The sequence below is a fragment of the Antechinus flavipes genome, chromosome 1, assembly GCF_016432865.1.
Source record: "Antechinus flavipes isolate AdamAnt ecotype Samford, QLD, Australia chromosome 1, AdamAnt_v2, whole genome shotgun sequence".
Taxonomy (NCBI): domain Eukaryota; kingdom Metazoa; phylum Chordata; class Mammalia; order Dasyuromorphia; family Dasyuridae; genus Antechinus; species Antechinus flavipes.
Window position 1 is genome coordinate 247,199,975 of NC_067398.1, and position 21,476 is coordinate 247,221,450.

Genomic DNA, 21,476 nt, shown 5'->3' on the forward strand with positions numbered 1-21,476 from the left:
CACTTAAAACAACATAGTGTAATGCAAAGAGCCCTCGGCTTAATGTCAGAGGACAGGAATTTGAACCCCAGCTCAGTTATATTCTTTTACCCTGGGCAAGACAGTTAACCTCTTGAGTGTTAGTTTCTTTATCTGTCTTTTTTTTTTTTTTTTCCCTTCCATCTCAGTAGCTATGATTCTAAGACCCTCTGAAATATAGTAAGCTACTGTATGAAATACAGTACCTTATCATGTCATAGGAATGTCCCTGGATTCTTCAAAGTCTTGCCAGAGAATCTCAGCATTTATCAGGGCTTTGCTCGGTTGTTTTTGAGTATAGGCCTATCACTAGCTTGCATAGCTGTCATATGAGGATGAGTCCAGCTAAGTTTGAAAAAGCTTTTCACACCAACGGGAGGACAACTCAGTGATGAAAACTTTTTAACCATGCAAACTCACACTGACTTTTCAGAGAGAGAGAGCAAGAAAGAGAAAGAGAGAAAGAAAGAAAATGGGAGGAGAGGGGAGGAGAAAAAATGTATGTGTAGCAAGATTACAGTTTGCCTGAGTGGAAAGAGTTCTCTCAAATCCCTCCAAAGCTCCCATGCAGTTAGGGTTAATTGAAACATTAAAAGATTTTAGTATCCGAAGGATATAGTTTCTTGTCTAAGACTTACTTTTCTATATGTTCTGAAATGGAGAGTTTCCTTTATTTAATGAATCTGAGTCCTTTTTGAGTTGAGTTGGGTTGAGATAACAGTTTTAATTAAGCCTCGAAAATTTTAAGGTTGGTCTGTCAGTTTTTGCAAATGTTACCTTGCAGCCCTCTAAAAAGCATTTAGTTTTTCTTACTGCACAAGTAAAAAGCCTTTTTACCATTATATCTCTCACAAAAGTGGTCATTTAGCCCTACTGTGAAGGGTAAGTTACCATTTGCTGAGGCTGGGAATGGTTGTAATTTGAGGACTTTTTTCCTTGGATTAAACCTTGGTTTGCTCTTTGCAGCTTCTCTTCATAGATCCTAGTTATGTTCTTAAAGCAAAACAAAGCAAATCTATTCTTTCTTCCATAGGAAAGTCACTTAAGTTACTTAAAGAGAGTGATCCTGTGGTTTTCTTCTACCCCCATCTTTCCACCTTCTTCTGCCCCCAGTTTTCCTTTAGGGTCATAAATTGTTGGAGATGAGAAAGATCCTTTATCTAACACCTTCATTTTATAGATAAGGTATAGTGATAGCTTATGTATATAGCACTTTATGGTCTATAGAGAATACTATGTACATTTTCTCCTTTGATCTTAACACCACCACTTTGAAGTAAATACTATACATATTGTTATCTCCATTTTATGGATGAAGGAACTGTGGCTCAAAGATGTGACTTAACTCATGTTCACATAGCTAGTATTTGAAAAGGAGGATTTGAATCTAGATTTCTGCTGACTTTTGAGACCTACTTTACATCACTCCACATTGCCCATGTTTTACAGATACAATAATATATTAGCTATTATTTCTATAATACTTCAAAATTTGCAAAGTGCTTTAGGTATTATTTCATTTGTCTTCCCTACAACAACTCTGAGATAAGTACTATAGTATTATCTTCATTTTATAAATTAGACAATTAAGGCCCAGAGAATGTGAACAATGAAAATACGTATTTCTTTGTAGATCACATCTCTCCATTAAACCTAAGTCAAACCTCATAACTTTGAAAATTACCTAATATCGGATGATTTTTTTTCTCAATAGAATTTTATTTTTCCAAATACATGTAAAGATAATTTTTAACATTCATTTTTGTAGAATTTTATGTTTCAAATTTTTCTCTCTCCTTCACTTCTCTCCCCCCCACCCCAAGACAGCAAGCATTCTGATATAGATTAAATGTGTGATTCCTTTAAATATATTTCCATGTTTGTCATGTTGTGCAAGAAAAATCAGACTGAAAGGAAAAAAACAAAACCAAACATAAAGGTGAAAAATACCATGCTTTCATCCATATTCAGTCTCCATAGTCCTGTCTCTGGATGTGTTTGCTATTTCCCATTCCAAGCCTGTTGGAATTGCCTTGAATCATCACCACATTGTTGAGAAGAACCAAGTCTTATCACAGTTAGTCATTATATAATACAAAAAAAATACACATTGTTACTGTGTACAATATTCCTTGGTTCTGTTCACTTCACTCAGCATCAGTTCATATAAGTCTTTCCAGGCTCTTCTGAAATCAGCCTGATCATCATTTCTTATACAATAATAATATTCCATTACATTCCTATACCATAGGAACTTAATCAGCCATTCCCAATTGATGGGCATCCACTCAATTTTCAGTTCCTTGTCACCACAAAAAGATCTGCTATAAACACATGGATCCTTTTCCCATTTTTGTGATGTCTTTGGGATATAGATACAGTAGTGATACTGCTAGATCAAAGGGTATGCACAGTTTGATTCTCCTTTGGGCATAGTTCCAACTTGCTTAGCAACAATGTATTAGTGTTCCATTTTTCCCACATCCCTTCCAACATTTATTATTTTTTTCTTGTCATCTTAGCTAATCTGAGAGGTATGAAGTAAACTGGATAATTGCTAACCAAAGAACAAATAAAAATAATTGTTTTTCTTCGCCTTTATCATTAATCATCAAAGATAAAACATGATGTATTGGAAAGAATGATAGGTTTGAAATCAGGACATAGATTTTTTTTGCCTCTTGCCTGAAACTTAACTGTGAGATCTTAGTCATTATAGGGTTATTAGTCTCTCTACAGTTTCCTCATCTGTAAAATAGGCATAATAATACTACTGACCTCAGAGTTTTGTTTGGAGAAAAATGATTTGTAAATGCTTACAACACTATTGAAATGTGAGTTGTTTTACTATTAGTTACTTTGTAAGTAAAATCTGGCCTATGAATCATTTGATAGTATATACCATCCTAATGTTTTTTCATAGAAAATTATTTTTGTTCTAAAACAATAATCATTGCTTGTTGGTATTTTTAATTTTATGGTCTTAAATTATTATGACATTTTAAAATTTTATAACATCTGCTTTTCCCAAAAGAGCCTTCTTCTCTTCCTCTTTTTCCCTCTTTCCCCCCTCCCTCTGGACCCCAGGGGGAGAATAAAAGAGGAAAAATGGTTCTGCAAATCAAATGGAGACATCAGTTATTCCATACTTGGAGGAAGGTTTTCTGTTCTCATATTTCTTCTTGGAAGCTAACTTGGAAGCCATTTTAATTTCACAGCAATCAATTCCTGTTGTTTTTTTATTGTTGATTTTTCCATTTCAGTTGTCCTCATGTATATTTTTTTGTTCTGTTTAGTTTACTTTTCATCAGTTTAGATAGATCTTCCCATGCTCCTCTATATACTTATCATAATTATTGTGTATTACAGTGCATAATGTTCCATGATATTCCTGTGGCAAATTTATTTAGCTATTCCTTCAATTGATTGGGATCTACTTTGTTCCAGTTGCTTGCTAGTACAAGTGCTGCTACAAGATTTTAGCATATATGGGACCTTTTTATTATTGACTTCTTTGGGTAGATGGTTAGTAAGATCTCCAAGTTACAGAATATGGATATTTTAATTACATGCTTTGAATAATTCTAAATTGTTTTCCTGAATGGTTGGACAACTGGACAGACAGTTCTACCAACAGTATATTCATGTGTTTGCCTCTCCACAATTCCTCCAGTGTTTTTGGTCTTTTATTTTTTAGCTGCTGTTTTCTCCAGATTTGGGGTTTTACCTCTTTGCTTTCTTTGATAGTCTGGGGCTCTGGCTTTACTTTTTTTTTTTTTCCCTCTTAGCCTAAAATGAAGAGGTAAAATAGGCACAGGAATGATAAACACGAAATAGATTTTGGAGAGAGTAATAGGGTTGCCAAGGAAAGGAGTTTGGAAGAAGCCATTAAAGGAATATGGCTGGCTATACTTCCAAGAAGTGCAAAATACTAACAGTTGAAAGAAGATGTCTTTCTTCCTTCTAGGCATTCAGGGATTTGAACTCAGCCCTCTTGCATTGTCTGTTTTTCCATATATAGTCAAATCTCTCTTTGTCATCCCTTTTAGAAATTATAAAATAAGATCATTTCTCTTGGGAAATCTTGGCAGCTCTCATGTTAGCCTAGGAGATTTTAACCACAACTTCTCTCTTTTGAACTCGTGCTTTAGAATTGCAACATCTGGTCTTAATTATCATCTCTGATTGCAGGCTGATGTAACTTTTCATCTTTATTTTGTGTTCCTTTTCTTTAGCTTTGTTTTTGTCATTTCTTATTTACTCACAACTTATTGGGAGACCTTAGTTAAATAGGGTTATAGCCTCTCTACAGTTTCCTCATCTGTAAAATAGAGATACTACTGCTACTACTATTAATAATAATAATACTGACCTCAGACCTTGTTTGGAGAAAAGTGCTTTGTAAGTGTTTAACAGCATATTGAAATGTGAGTTGTTATTTTTACTATTAGTTACCTTGTGAATAAAATCTGATAGGTTTTTCCTTCCTTTCCTAGTAATTGTGAGCCTTTAAATTGCAAGTAATTTTTCTTCTTCCTCAATTGCAAGTAATCTGCCCTACTTTGAACACTTAGTAGTGGTCAGTCATGTGATACTGACTGGCTTCTCATCTGTAAAATGGGGATGATAATACTTGCAATCCCTTCTTCACAGGTCTATAAATCTTATATTTTGTCAGTGTTAGCTCTTATTAAGAGATGGAAACGAGATCTTTTTAATAAAGTACCACATAAATATCCATTAATATTTTGCAAAATGTTCTCTATATATTATCCTTAATCACCTTTTGAGGCAAGTTCAATGGGTTGAACTGTTTTAACTGTTTGTTAAAAGCATTTATCAAATACCTAGAATTAAATGCTAAGCCCTGAAAATAGAAGCAAAAAGAATGAAAAATTCTTTGCTGGCAAGGAACTTCTACTCGAATGGAGGAGACGAGAAGTATGTATGTAGAATAAATGAAAAGGGAATAAATATAAAGTCGTTAAATGTAGAGTAATTGGGGTGGGAGAGTATTAGCAGTTGGGAGCACAGGAAAAACTTCATGATTATGCTTGAACTGTGTTTTGAAGAGATTCTATGAGATGGAGGTGAGAAATTTTCTAAACATGGGGGCATAACTAGGTTAGAAGAATGGAGATAGAAGATTGGGTGTCATGTGCGAAGAATGGAGTGGGGGCCAGTATTTGTATCCCAAGGTGTCGGAGGTAATGTTCAATAATGCTAAAAGATAGGTTGGGGCCTGAGTGTAAAGGTCTTTCAGAGTTAACAAAACTCTGATCCTAGATCCTAGAGGCAATAGGGAGCCTCTAAAGTTGGCCAAAGGAGTCAGGTGGTCAGGCTTTTGCTTAAGGAAAATTCCTTTGGCAGAAGTGTGAAGCTTGGACTGGTATAGTAAGGGATCTGAGACGGATGTCAGTCAGTAAAGAAAAGATCTTGGCTGGGAAAGATATGGAGGAGAAATGGCAAGCTTTGACACGTAGTTGGTTAAGTGGTATCAAGGAGAATGCTAAGGTTATGAACCCAGGAAACTGGAAGTATGTTGGTACCTTTAACAGAAATGGGAGAATGTATGGCGGTATGCATGTGTGTACTTATACTAAAGATGGTAAAAATGATGAGTAATTTTCATATATGACTTACAGTTTGTTTACAGTCACACCTTTCAAGATTGAGTTTCAGTGGTTTGCCTGATTTACAAACATAATGCATACATGGCCATATGAAGAGCTAGCTACTACTTCAGTCTCTACATGTGCAGGATACCCTCTATTTTGCCCATCACTGCTGCAGAAGAAATAGAAGTCTTCTGCTGAAGGAGAAGGCAATGGGAAACAAACTCTTCCTGTTGCCTGGACTTGTGGTTATGTGTTTATGGGAGTAGAAATATGTTTTCCTACATAAACAATGTTATGAAATGGTGGTTAGGGTCAATTAGTGAATATAGTTCCAATGTAGTATGGGTTAAAGAAATTGTAATCTGGCCTGTTTATTTTGTTACTATGGGAAAATGTGTTCTGAGTTCCAAATGATTCTTTGTAAACGAACTTTTGGCACATAACTCTGTAAATTAGGGCTTGCATGTAATAAATGCCAGTTCCTAAAATGTAGCCAATTTAGAACTCTCTCCTGAATTTCTGCCTTCTGCTATGATCGTTTTAAGAAGAGCCAAAGCAGACTGAGATGAAAGGAGCAGGTGGTACTTACCCATCCTTGGGTTAAAGCTGATAGGAAGAAATAGTATTAAAAAGAAAAATAGTTTTCAAATGCTTAGAGATGAAACTGGCCCTACCCTCTTGCATTCTGTACCTCTTGATCAGAACTTGTGAATTTAAGGAGACGACTTCTTTTGCATTTTTAAGTGAAAAAGAGAAGGTTCATAGGTGAACATTCAGATATAATCAGGTCAGTACTTAGGAAGTCATCATCCTTGGATCCATAAAATCATTTAGTGCTTTCTTTTTTGCCCCAGAACTGATATATTTTCTCTTTCTCTATTCAGTTGCATTTAAAAGTTTGTAGGATTTTTTTGTTTGTTGATGATGATATTATACTGATGAAATTATAGTTGGGTTTGTGTTTCAAGATCAAATAATTTCAATTTTCAGTCTTTGGCTTGTCTTCTGACCTAGTAGGTGATGTCACTGAGGAGCAAAATGTACATATATCTTTTAGAAGAACTATTGCTATTGAGTACTGTAAAATAAGACAATAAATAGCTTTTTTTCCTCAGAAAGCAGGAGAGAATAAAGTTAACATGAATTGATCATATCGATTAAGAAACTAGTGAAATTGCAGAGGGGAACACATTTCTTATCCCCAAACTTAAGTTGATTTCTTTGGAAATAGTAATTTGGGTATCTAGAGAGTTTGGGTGTGTTTTAGTGGCAATTTAATTTTTAATTAAAATGTCAGTTTCTTAGAGCTAGAACTTTAAAACTTTTAGAATCCTTAGAACTGCTGTGGGCTAGTTGATAAGTGTTATCTCTGTTTTATAGGTGAGATAACTGAAATCTAAAGAGGTTGTAAGATGCAGGGAAAAATAGAACTCAAAGTCAGTGGGGAAACTTTGATCTAGTATATAAGCATTAGAAAAGACCAGAGATACTGTTGGACTCCATCCCCATCATTTTACAGAGAAATGAAATGAAATGATATATTTAGTTATTGCGAAGTTAGTTTTGGAGTCTAGGTTTCCCAACTTGTAATTAAGTGTTCATTTTTCTGTATCAGGTGGGCAACATAACTTAAGTGACCATGCTGGATTTTAGATCCCATGAATTTCTGAAATGTCTTCTCACAAAGCTATGTGAATTCAGAAACCAGGTACTTCCCCTCTTAGGATTGAAAGAGAATCACATAAGTTGAAGGGAAGAAAGAAATCATTTGATATGAAAACAGATCATAGCAATACTAAGATTTTATATTCAGCAAAACTAATTTACTGTCTGTTCTTCCTTTCCCACTCTATCATACAGAAAGCTGAGCAATTGACAGAATCACCTGTAGTTAGTTCAGGTTTAACAGCTGCATTGAGTCAGTTGTATTAGGTTCCATTCTGCAGATTGCTTGTCAATTAGCTGTTGTTACTGTGTATGAAAGGAAAAAATGATTTTGTTTTGCAGTGTTGTGTATGTAGCCTTTTGTCTGTTTTTCTTATCTCCAAACAGTGCTTGCTGATTGTTTGAGAACTTTGAGAATAAGTGTTAATGAGAATGAAGTATAATATAAGGTGTTATTTAATAGTCAGTCATTCTGCTAAGTTTGGGCATTCAGGAACTTATCCCCTGAGTTCAAGACTATTTTGGACAGAGGTGGCAGAAAAAAAATAGCTTCCTCCAAAAAGGAATTCCACCTAATTATACCCCAGTAGACACAGTATGGTTCTTGTTTTCAAGTTGGCAGGAAGATTTTTAAACAGGTGAATGGGAGAGATCCAGGTGCCAAGGAGCTGGCTTCTTAACCGTTTAATATGTGTGTTTATGTGTAGACATAGAGGTTTAAACTGTGAGATTTTAAAACATTTTTATAGGCTTAGAAATGTTAACGTGAGACCATAGTGCCACCTAGTGTCCAAAGTTTTTGCTATGGTACTTCCCTCCACAATCTTCCTCCTCCCATTTTCTAGCTTATAAGATGAGTTCACCTGCCGTATTGAGTTATTGCTTTGCATACAAAACAAATAGCATTTGTTGGTTACCTCATATCCTTGAACAAGAGCTACTCTTGTGCTTTTGTGTCAGATGCCAGTAGCGATGTTACTGTTGGAAGGGAAAAGCAATTTGTTTGCCCAGCTTGAGAAGAATATAGGTTTTGCAACAGATTTATTGCCTCCCTTGCTTCAGGCTTTAAACAGCTGTGTGTGTGTGTGTGTGTGTGTGTGTGTGTGTGTGTGTGTGTGTGTGTGTGTTTCCAAATTGGCCTTTTTTCCCCTTCTGAAAATGGAAGTATACCTTTTAAAAATCAGTTTCCAATTAATAGCTGCATTTAAGCATTTTTTTTTTTTAAGGACAGGATCACGTGTTATCTGAATTTCTCTTAAAAAAGAAAAAGCTTTATTGATACCATTTCCCTATACATTCCTTCTTCTCTTCCCCTGCCTCTTCCTCTAAAGACAAATAGAATCCTCCCTTATAACAAAAACAGTTAAGGAAAACTGACAGAACAACTACATGTGACATGGTAAATGCATCTTTTAGAGCTGAATTGATTTCTTGACATTTAAGCATGTTAGAAATGAAAATTAGTTACTCTGTGTACCATCCCTAAGTTAGATAGTTTACTTATATTTGAGTCAGTAATCCATCTTCATGTATATTTTCCATAAGTTCAAACTTAATGAAATCATTTTTAAAAAAGAAGCCCATGACCCATCTGTCTAACCTTTCCACTGCTTCTCAATAAATTAGCACTAAGACCTTCAGTAAGTTCCTTATATTTTCTTAGCTCACTCATCTATAAAATGAGTTTGGATTAAGATCATTCATGCTGATGGCCAAATCCATGGCAAAGTTTTATTTAAAAATGTACAACTTATTCTTGGCTTAGAAGGGTGAAGGGCTATACAAACATAGTCAATAATTTGCTGACTTTTGGATTAGATGATCTCAAAGGTCCTTTGTAGTTGTAATACTATCAATGAATGAGTGAAAAAACATTGTGCTAAATGCTAGAAATACAAATAAGAGTAATAGTCTTTGTTCTCCAGGAGCATGCATGCAGTAGGCTGCAGGATATATGAAAAGATGCAGTAGAAAGATTGAATAAAGTTTATACAATTAATTTATTAATTAAAAGTTAGAGATAAGGATGTAGCTTGTAAAAAAATTTATGAAAAAAACTGTAAAAATTTGATGTAGATGGAATTGGAAGTTGTGGAACCTTCTTGTTATTCAGTGAAACTTGGACAATTGCTAATTTACTTCAGCAGATCTTTTCCAAATGTATTGCTTTGGTAGGCATGACTATTGTGATTTTTAGATTTAGCAGGTGGTAACTAGTTTTAGTCCCTAATGACAAATTGCATTCTTCACCTCAAGAATACTTTTAGGTTTTTCACTTGTTTGATACAGTTAATGATATTGTTAAGGTCTAGAGCAGGCTCTACTTTCAACTTATGTGCACAAATTAAGCAGTGCCTATTTTTAATTGAAGTTGGCCTGAATTTTAAAGTCCTTCCATCTTCACTGACTAATCACAAGTAAAATGACTTATTGGCATTTTCCTAATGTATTAATGACTAGTTGGAAATTTGAAACAAAATCTTCCTAGTTTTTACATTTGCTGTGGTTGAAATTTGAACACGTGACATTCTTGAAGCATTTTTGTTTTTCCTCAGATCTGGTGATTAAAAAGCAACCTTGTTTTTTATTATTATTCCCTCTTTTTTCCTGGGGAAATTACTTTGGGTAATTTCCCCAGAAAAGGTTATTTGAGACCAGTGTGGGTGTTGGCCTTTTTGTACTAATTTTTTAAGGAAGAAACTGTCTTTCCCTATATAGCTATCCCAATAGGATAACTCATCAGCATAGTCCTGTGTTTCTGTTTCTTGACATTGTCAGTTTGCGGCAAGAAATGAACCATCTAAAATTTCCACTGGATTTTATTTGTCACACTGTAACTTAGTTTATTAAAGGTCCTTCATAAAATTGAACTGGTGATATACCATAGAGGAATGTCTCAGGTCAAGGTGACTCTATCTGGACTTCTGTCCATAATATACAACTCTCTGTTTTCAGAATGTATATTACTTATGGTAGGTAGTATAAGATGGATAGGTATACCACTGCAGGTTCTGGGAGTGGGAACAGTTGATGATATATACTAATGGACCATGAATTTTCATAAGTTTGACATGCTTTCTTCCCACAGTAAATTTGGAACTTTAAAGTCCCTTAGACTCTAGGAAACTTTGAATATTTGATATAAATAACTCAATTTATCACCATACAGAGCCAGTAATATCCTTTTGCTGAAAGTATTGTGGGATAGGTAAAGAATATTTTAAAACTTGTGTTTCAGTGAAACAAGGGAAGGAAAGGACATTAGTTCCTTTCTGTGGTTGGAAAAAAACTGTCCCCTTTTTTGTAAAAAAAGCCTCAATTAAAGGCACTGAATACAACTTTGTCCATCGTATTGTCCATATTCAAAGCTATTTATAGTTTTGAATGATAGTCTTGTTCACAACTAAACATTTTATTAAATCCATCTACCTTCTAAAATGTATTAAATTTTGACTATTATTATTTACTTCTTAATAATAATAATGATGAGTAGTTGATCATGCTTTATGTTTTGTAAATCACTTTATTAAATAAATTATCTTCTTTTAAAGAGATGGTCCTGTTAAGATTCTCCTCTTAAGACAATCTTATGGGGTAAGTATTATAGATATTATATCTATTTTACATCGTGATACTCTCGGTCTTAAAATTCATTATTGTGTAGTTAGTTTGCATTATCTTAAACAGTGCAGTGTGGTAAAAAGAGCATTGCATCTGGGATCAAGTAGATCTAGGTTCTGTCCCCAACTATTGCTATTAAGTGATCATGGGCAAGTCACTTTACTCTCTGAGACTCACTGTTTTCATCATTAAAATAAGAGGTTAGATGAATTTTAATTTTTGACATCCCTTTAAGTGCTAACTTTCTATCATCCTATGTGTCTGAATTTATTGGATCTATCTGTTTATTCATGTTTTGGACTTGTTCTCTCTATCTAGAATCATAGCTCATCTTCTTTTCTTTCAGACTAGAGCAGCCCTACTTCAGTGCGAATGCTCAGTTCTTCCAGGCTCTGAGTCATTGCTCTTCCCTTCAGCGTCTCTGTATCATCTCCCGAAGCGGTACTTTGCAGTCAGATGCTGTGATGTCATTCATGAGCAGCTGTCTTGGGCTCATCATGTGCCACATGTTTACAGGAGAGTCCCTCACTGCCTGCAAGAATCTTCAGCAGTCCATTGTTCGAAGGTGAGAGTTAGAAGTTTTGGAGTAGGATGTTTTCTCAGTGCTTGTGCTCATACCATTTGTGTCCTCAAATGGTGTGAGCATTCAGGATAAATATGTCTGTAAAGAGTATCAATTGACTTTCTTAAGGTTTTTGACTTTTTATCAATTATACTTAGGTAAAAATAATCATATGGTGATTTAATACAGAAAGCTTGTTCTTGGTATCACTTCAGTTATACTTCATTTATTTGTTATTGTTGGCGAATGTAATGTCCCTTGTAAATGAATTTTCCCAGTAATTGATGCTCATCCCTTTAAGTGTCCAAAAAAAAATTACTTTAAAAATTAAAATCTTTTTCCAATTATATACTTCCTTGTGTTTCAAAACAGATCAAACATTATTTAGCCCTTTCTTAACTACTTTGTTTCATTGTTAGGAAAATTATCCTATTATCTATTGTCCTCGTGAATTGTCAAAGTATATGACAGTGCCCTTACTGCCATGCTTATGTCTGCTTTTTAGTTTTAGTTTTTAAGACTTCTCTTCATTGTTTCTACTCCTTAGCTTTAAATTTATATCTTCTAATGTATGCCACAAAAATACTACTCAGATACTTCTTGGTGGTGTGGATAACCTGGGCTTCATGAAGGGTATGTCAGTGGAATGCAAGCTCTTTTGGGTTTTATAGCATGCTGAGAATGCTTTGATTATAGTCTTTGTGTAAGACTGTATGTGCTGCCCAAAGAGCAGTCTGACTAAATATGGAGAAAGCTTATCACTAGAAGATTGACCATTAGATGATGAGTTGTTTTGCCACGGCAACCTATGAAACAAAGAAAAATACAAAGTGATTCTCATTTCTGCTTGATCCTCTTATATTTCTAGAGTGACAGCATTAGGACTTTTGAAAAGGATGGAAAGATTGCTAAGATTTACGTAGTTCCTGGATCCTTTATGAGTATTAATCTATTTGTAATCTAAATGAAAGATCCTTGTTCAGTTATAAATGACTGAACATTTTGAGGAACTGGATTATTTCAATATTGACATTCTCACTATAAATGAAATCAGAAGAAAGAAGTTGAGTAAAATAAAATGATGACTTACAGGCATTCCTAAAAGAGGCAAATAAAGGAATTTTCAAAGTTGGTTTTATCCTATGTCTGAAGGCAACAAGAAACATAATTTAATGGGACACTTGGTCATCTTGCCTTGTAGTGCCCATGATGAACATAAATGAAAAGACCACCTTGAAGATTATTGCAGCTTATGTGTCAACATCCGTTGCAGAGGATGAGGTAGAGAAATTCTACATAAAACTTAATAAGATTTAACAAATTTAATCTGCATATAAATATATTTATATATATAAAACATCAATATAAATATAAAGATGGGTGTAGTAGAGGACATGGAAAAGTATGTTGGAAAATATATCTTAGGATCAGGAAATAAAAGTGATCAAATGTTTGTAGACTACCTGAAGCTTTATACCTTGTAAATATTTCAAGAAGATAGTCAGAAGACACTGAACATGGTGATATTGAATAACATCACCAAAAAAATGTAATCAGCTATTTTAACAGATAGAAAAAACTGATTACCATTTTAAGGGATCATTTCTGAATCATCTGTTTCTGTCTTAGACTATCAACTTATTAGAGCAAAGAACAAAATCAAGAGTGTATTACAAGAAAGATGAAAAGAAGAAACCTGCAATTAAAATAGTTTTAACTTGATAAGTTTCTGACTTTAAATATATGGGGTTTGCATTAAGGAACAAATATCAACACAAACTGCCCATTTGCTTTGGAATTTTAATCTATGAAAGACATAGGCATAACAATAGAAATAAGTTTCATGAGATCTGGAATTATTTAATTCTTGTGTCATCCTATCACAGTGCTTGATGTAATAGGTACTTAATAAATAGTTGCTGATTGAACAAGAAAGCCAAAACATCCTAGTAACTGCCTCATGGCTTGTAAACACTTTATTTTTTTGCTAAGCAGAAAGAGACAGAAGCAATGACAGTGCTCATTTACAAAATAAATTCAGCTTCAAAAATGAGAACAGTGGAAGATTAGGAAAACTATCACCTTATAAACCAGTGGAAATAAGCTTGGCTTGAGAGCCATTTAAGTCAAATCATACCAAAAACATTTAAAGATGAAACTAAAAGAACACCAAATAGATGAAAAGTAGAAAAGGTGTGTCAGGATTTCTATAACAAATTACTTTCCTTATCGATTTCAATGGAATATCCATATTTGAACTCAGTATCCATGTCTTGTATGCCTAATTCGTCTAATGAAGAAATAGAAATGATACTAACAAACCAAAAAAAAAAAAAAAAAAAAAAAAAAAAAAAAAAAGAAAGAAAAGAAAAGAAAGAAAGAAAGAAAAGAAAGAACAGCAGGCTACACCAAGTAGAAGTAGAGGAGTCCCAGGCTAGAGAGAACAATTTTGAGCATCAAATTTTGTTTGAGGCATCAGTTCTCCACATATCCAAAAGATGAGGACAAAATATAAAAAGATTCAGAAAAACATACATGATAGTCCTTTCAAAAAAAGGCAGTTATGAGTAAATCAGTACTGATCTACATGTCTACTACTTTAATCATCTCATCTTCTTATCATCTACTTTATCATCTAATCTTCTCACTTGAATGAACAATATTAATGACATCCTGAATTAAAATAAGGGAAAGATTATGCTTTTGCAAACAGTATTTTATAGAAGACCATATTCTTATAGCTATGCAGTTGATTAATAGGCATAAGGAACAGAAGATTTATTTTGAGCTTTATTGTTTGACTCTAAAGCATTTGGTAGAGTAGAGTAAAATTTAGCTTTAAAGCCTCTCCAGAAGCAGCTAGGTGGTGCAGTGGATAGAGCACCAGCCTTGCAGTCAGGAGGACCTGAATTCAAATTTGACCCTAGACACTTAACACTTCTCGGCTGTGTGACCTTGGACAAGTCATTTAACCCCAATTACTTTAGGGGAAAAAAAAAACCTCTCTAGCAAGGTGTTTACTATGCATATGTAAAGATCATATCTTGACCCAATGATTCTGCTACTGAACCTGTACTCTTAAGGGAATAAAATAGGCATGTTATTTGTATAGGAAAATATTCATACCAACATTTTTTGTTATTGCAAAAAACTTGGCAATAAACTGGGTGCCTACCAGTTGGAGAATGATTGAACTAATTATGATATGTTAATGTAATAGAATGTTTATTGTACCATAAGGAATTACAAATATGGGCAATTCAGAGAAAAATGGGAACTTAAATGTGAGAGAGAAAGAGAAGTAGAATCAGGAAAAAAAATATACATGACTATATATAGCATATATATTAGTTATCTATTGTACTATATGGTAATGAGTAGATATGATATTTTAAGTAAAAAGTGTATTAAATACTTTTTAGTCTCAGTTTTGGTCCCAGAGAACAGATAACAAAACATAGCTTGGAAGAGGGGTGGACAACTATGGATGCACAATCAAGTAGTCACTCAAAATGCTATTTTTTTGGGGAGACTGAGTTTGCCTGTCTAGCCCAGGCTTGAAATAGTGTGACCACTCACAGAACCATTCTCAATACTGGTCTCAATACTGGAATTCAGGATGTCATTAATATTGTTCATTCAAGTGAGAAGATTAGATGATAAATACTGGAAGCTTTAACAGCCTTTGTTTTTTCAACCTGCAGTGATTTGTTCCTCAGGCAGCCTGAGGTTCCACTACTTCCAGAGGCTTCCATAATGATTCCAGCTGTGATCAGCTTTAGTCTTCCTGCAGCTCAGAATTCCTGAAGTCAGGCAATCCACCAGCCTCAGCCTTCCCAGTAGCAGAGACTGCAAGTCTGACCAAAAAAAATGTTTATTAAATGCCTACTATATGCCAACCATTGTGCTAAACCCAGGGGATGCAAAAACAGTCCTTGCACTCAAGAAGCTTAATGGAAGAGACACCATATAAATTAATTGGTACATACTAGATACATACAGAGTAAATATAAGGTAGCCTTATAGGGAAAGGCATTAGCAACTAAGGAACTAGGCAAGGTCTGTAGGAGGCAGCATTTGAACTGACTCTGAAAAGTGAAGGATCCAAAGAGGTGTCAAATAGGAGGGAGAATATTTCAGACATGAGATGGCCAGTGGAAAGCATGGAGTAATAGTTAGGGTGTCGTGTGAGGAACAGAATGTAGGCCAAGTTGGTCACACTGTTAGAGTATATGGAGAAGAGTAATATGTCAGCAGATTGGAAAGATAGGAAGGAGCCAATTTTGAATGCCAAATGGAAGATTTTATTTTATCTTAGAGCTAATAGCCACTGGAGTTTATTGAACATGGAAGAGATGTGGGAAATCACTTTGGCAATTGAGTGGAGAATGGATTGGAGTAGAGAATCATAAGACAAGGAAACTAGTTAAAAGGATATTTTATAGGTGAAAGATAATGAGGGCTTGAACTAGAGATGCAGCTGCGAGTAGAGGTGGGAGAGACATAGAATGTTTTTGAGAAACATTGTGGGGAAAGAAATTGCAAGATATATTGATGAATTGGATATGCAGGTCACAATATGAAATAAATCTACAAAAAATAGGTTGGAATCTGTTTATGGAAAGCCTTAAATGCTAGACTATAGAATTTGTATTTTATCCTACAAACAAGAAGGAACTACTGAAGGTTATCAAGCAAACAAGTAACATGGTCAGACTTGTTTATCACCAAGATTATTTTGTAACCTATATGATAGCTGTATTAGAGAAAGGAAAAACTGGAAGGGAGACTAGCTGGGAAGCTTAGAGTGGTCTAGGTAAAAAAGTGATGAGGCCCCGAATCATAGAATTTGAGGACTGCAGTCATCCTTCGATTCAGGCATCATCAGTTATTTTCATTTAATTATTTTTCTTACTAGAGAAGATTTGAAGTGATGGAGAGGTGGGGGAAGAGAAGGGTATATCTAGAAATGACTAATGGCAAATCAAAAGATACCAATAAAACTTTTTTTTTAATAAAGATCATACAAATTCCTTGATATATGTAACAGCAGAAATAATTATGTTTAATTTTCTTATTATTACTATTGATTGAAGAATAAAGCAGGGAGGTGGCTGTTCACCAAAGTGTTTGCTACATGAAAGGTGTTGAGTACCCAGTCCAGATGGGAGAGGGATTCCCTTTAGAAGATGAGACTCTTCAGTTTTTTGGGTTTTTTTGGTGAAGGATATTATTGACTGCAACCTAGAACATTCCAGGACCTCCTAAATGAGATTCAGCCTGAAAATCCACACAGGAAAAACCAAGTGGATAAGCAATGCCTATTCTCCAGACTGTGTTGTACTGTTGAGTGTACAACCCTATTGAGTTGGTCTATTAGCAAGTTGGTCTATTAGCATATCTATCTTGGACAGATATTGCATGTGTGTAATAAATAGGATCCTGAATTGAATAAAGCTGTAATGTATTTTATAAATTGCATAGCACTTAGAACAATCCAAATAGAAAAATCTTATCTTTTTAGCACCAATATTTTTAGTGATGATTGTGGACGTTATAATCTCCAAAAAAATTAAGATCTTGGATCACTCACAAGGCAATGGATACTAAAATGTCAGAAAAGAATATTAATAAACAATTATGCACAGGAAGCAGCATAAAAAATATCTTCTAACAGTTATGTGTGTGTGTCTGTGTGTGGGTGTTATAGATATACACACATAATTCGAGGAGGAGATGAGTTGGGCTTGTATTAGTGATGAATAATGGATAGCCTTTGTGCTGGGTCTGATATGCAGGACTGGAGAGAAAAGCCCTTAGCACCTTGGGTGGACTTTATGTGGAGGATTTATGTTATTACATAAACAAGAATTTAATAGGATGAGAAAATGTCTGCATTCTGTAGTTACTCTCTCCACAAGTAGCCTTATTAATGAGATCACAGATGTACTGAAGTATTGAGGACTGATGTGCTGTGGGATCAAAAACAAGATAAGAATTATATATAAAATAAAAGTAAATAATTTATGAAGGGTAAAAGACCTGTGAGACTCATGAACTGTATAAGCTCATACACTTGTTTTGCTTTCTTTTGGGTTCTAGACTGTGTTCTAAATGACTGAAAGTGATGGAGAGGTAGAGTGGAAATATATTTGTACAAATGAAGATATTCAGCTCTCTTCTCCTTTTAATTTGTCTGGAATTCTTTCTTATGTTTCCTGTGCATTTCCTAATTCTCAGGCTTCCTTTGAAAAACAGCAGTTGTGTTGGTGGGAACTAACAGTTTAAAAGTCTTCTTGAGTTTTGATTTTGCAATATGCTTCGTATTCTCTCTTCTCCATCTCCACCCACCCATCAAAACTGCTGTACTTTAGTGTACTGCTGTGTTTTACTGTTTTATTGTTGCTTCTAAATTTTTCTTTTTTAACATTACTGTCATTTTCTTTCTTTTTTTCCCCCCAAGCATCACATTTATTCATCTGTTAAACCCCACATGATTTAGTGCAAGATGAAGGAAAACCCAACATTTCATGATTGAATGGTTTAGTTTATGTGGATGGCTTTTGGAAAGCCTGGACAACTTTTAAAAGATAATTTTCATTTAGAATTTTGGGTCTTCTTTCTTCAATTGTCTATAATCTATATTAACCTAGTAGATTTTATACTGATTAGTGAGACTCAAAATTGTTCCAAGGTTCTGGGTTATTCTTTCTGTTCCAGGTGACATCAAGATTGAGTCAAACTCAAGATGTGTAAAGCTGCTACAGAATCCCTGGCTCTCATAATCACACTCAGATGCTTGGGTTGAAGATCTGGCTGAGCATGTCTGTGACTATGAGTGGGGAGAATTGGAGGGTCACTTTCCTAGGCCTGATTCCCATTATCACTTTAGTGGAGGAAGAAGGGAAGGGGGGAAACATTGACTCCTACCTGATGTGTTATCACCTGAAGGCCACTGTCATTTCACTATGACTTCTTCTTGGGAATAGAATACTCCCTTATTACAAATAAGTCAAATCAAACACAATAATTATGAAACTGTCTGATTTTGTCCACATCTATTTATTTATTTATTTATTTTTGAAAATAACTTTTTATTGACAGGATACTTATTTATTTATTACCTTTCTGCAGAGAGGTTGGAAAGGTGCTTTACCATTAGTATTCTGAAGTCATGATTAAGCACTACATTGATAAGAGAATGTTTCTGAAGTTCTTACTGTGAGTTTATGTTATGTTAATATTCTGTAAATGTCAAATGAAATACTAATTTTTGGCATTCTGATTCTTCATGTTATTTATTCCAAAAATTAAACAGAAAAAAGAACTATTTAATTTGAAGAAATAATCTACATTTTAATGTATTTGAATTTTGTTTATTTTTTAATGTATTACATATTCTCTTACCTTAAAAATCACAAATCTAGCAAATTTGTTGCCCCAACTAATGAATGGCTTTTAAAAAACAAAGGAAAAACAAACTTCAGCCTTTTATGTTTGGGGGCTATTCTAGTGGAGAAGGAGAAGTCTAAGCTCTTTATCTATTAAGTTTGTCTTTTATTGTCTTTCATGGGTCTCTGCAATATCAATATTTGCTATGTCTTGGAGACAGCCTTGCTTTTCTCTATGTAGAAAAATCATGTTGATTTAGTTATTTTAAGTGTCTCTTCCCAGATGAATTATTGAGACTTAAGGAACAGTTGCTTGTCTCTTGAAAATTTTAGGGAAATCAGTAGATGTAAAACAGTTCTGCTTTCAATTGGATCTAGATCTGGTTTTCCTTTTCCTCATTTAACTTATTACTTGAGAATACTACTTTGTGAAAAGATAGTTTTTTTTTTTTTTTTTTAAGAATGTATTTGTGCTGAGTGAAATGAGCAGGACCAAGAGATCATATGCTTCAACAACAATACTATATGATGGTCAATTCTGATGGACCTGGCCATCTTCAGCATTTTTGATTTCCTTCACAGGCTAACTGTACAATATTTTGGAGTCCGATTCTTTTTGTACAGCAAAATAGTGGTTTGGACATGTATACTTATTTTGTATTTAATTTATCCTCTAATACATTTAACATGTATTGGTCATCCTGCCATCTAGGGGAGGGGGTGGGGGGAAAGAGGGGAAAAATTGGAACAAAAGATTTGGCAATTATCAATGCTGTAAAATTACCCATGCATATAATTTGTAAATAAAAAGATATTAAAATTAAAAAAAAAAAGAATATATTTGTATCTGCTGTTCACTTTCATCCAGAAGTTCTAATCACTCTGTTATAACAGAGGCTACCTCCATGATTTTGTTATCTTAGAAGATTTTGATTTGAGGAACTTGAGCAGTAAATATTCAGCAGGAGTAGAAATTTGGTTTCCTTATAACTATGTCTAATTCAAGGAAAATGATGCACAAGAAGGATTTTATTTTAAACAGATTTTTTTTTTAAAGATTGAAGCATTTGAAATGTCTTAAGATAGTTTTTAAAGGTTTTTTTTTTTTTTTTTTTTTTTTAGTTTTAAGATAGTTTTAAAAGACTTAAAAAATCTTTTACTGGTACATCCATCATTGATTTGGAAACAATGATGTCTCCACAAAGATACTGCTCTGAATTTCCTATCTTAGTATAATCCTTTTCTCACCCAGTTCTTTACTTTTCTGATGACAATAACACCATAAAGACTAGAAAGAGTACATGATTGTCTCAGTTGCTCTAAAAATGATCTGAAGGGCAACCAAGGCTACTGTTATATACAATCTTATACATGGCCTCTTCAGTTTTGTTTGTTTCATCATCAATCCATTGGAAAGTCTTGGTTAATTTAATGTAATTTTAGAATTCTGTACTGTTAAATGTAGAAGTTCAATAAAAAGAAGAAATAACTAATAGTTTTTATAATTCACTAAGCTCAAATTTGTATGTAGTAAAAAACATATTCACTATTGATTTTTATGAATAATCTTATTTGTGTTTTCCTAGTGCTCTCTTCTATCTCAACTCTTCTCAATCCTTTTACATCCAGGGGCATGAAAGAAGGTGAAGGTTTATTTTTAGGATACCTGAAATGAAAGAGAATATAGTATGAAAGTTGATTTTTTTTCCCCCAATCTGCTTGTGAGATGAGTCCTTCTCTATCTTTAGTCTCATAGGAATTATTCAATGCTTTTCCAGCTCCACTTGGTTGCAAATAGAATTTCCATTTATTAGTATTTTTTTGCCTTTGTTATAAGGAGACTCCTTATATTGGGCTGAAAGCCCAATTTCTTATCTACAATTTTAGAAATTAGGTTTAGAGCATTCTTAGCCCATTTTTCTGTTTCTAAGTAAGGAACTATCATATTAAAAAAATGGACTGCTGCTTTGTCAATTTTAGAATTTGTTAGGTGTCTTGATACAGAGCAACTTTAGATACAGAAAAGAAAATCTAAGCCAGCAGTCAAAGAAATTGTACAATTTGAAATTATGTAAAAAAAAAAATTACAGAAATGTTCCTATCCTTTATCTCAGAGATTCTACTGCTAGACATATGATCTGTGCACATCAAAATACAACATGTCCCAAAAGTTTTAAACTACACCAAGATTTTTGAAAAACCATGTTTATTGCATCAGTAAGCATAGGGAAAGACTTGTGTGAACTGGTGCAAAATGAAGTAAGCACAGCCTGGAAAACTATTATACACAATTTTTATGGACCCTATAAACAATATACACAATGATTACAGCAATATAAAGGAAAAGAACAATCACCACAAAACCATAGATAGCAAATGCTACAAAATTATATAGAGCAAATGGGTGTGCCTTAAAAGAAAAGATAAGAGAACTCTTCCTCTTCAACATCTCTCCCCTCAACTCACCCCCCCCTCCCCTTTTTGCAGAGGTGGGAGTCCCATGGTTGTGGAACACTGCATATATTTTCAGATTTTTTTTTTTACTATATATTAATTTTGATGATTGTTTATTTTTCTTTTCTCCCCCTTTTTTTCTTTAAA

The 21,476-nt window shown here is 34.1% G+C and overlaps 1 protein-coding gene across 2 annotated transcripts in view; it reads left to right on the forward strand.

The window, feature by feature from the left end:
- The window catches only part of FBXL18 (F-box and leucine rich repeat protein 18), a 166,448-nt gene that overhangs the window by 22,144 nt on the left and 122,828 nt on the right, over positions 1 to 21,476 (forward strand). For both annotated transcript variants that reach the window (XM_051999925.1, XM_051999934.1), the window contains exon 4: positions 11,269 to 11,487. In XM_051999925.1, coding sequence (XP_051855885.1) covers positions 11,269 to 11,487 — 219 coding nt within the window. The remainder of the gene's footprint in view (positions 1 to 11,268; positions 11,488 to 21,476) is intronic.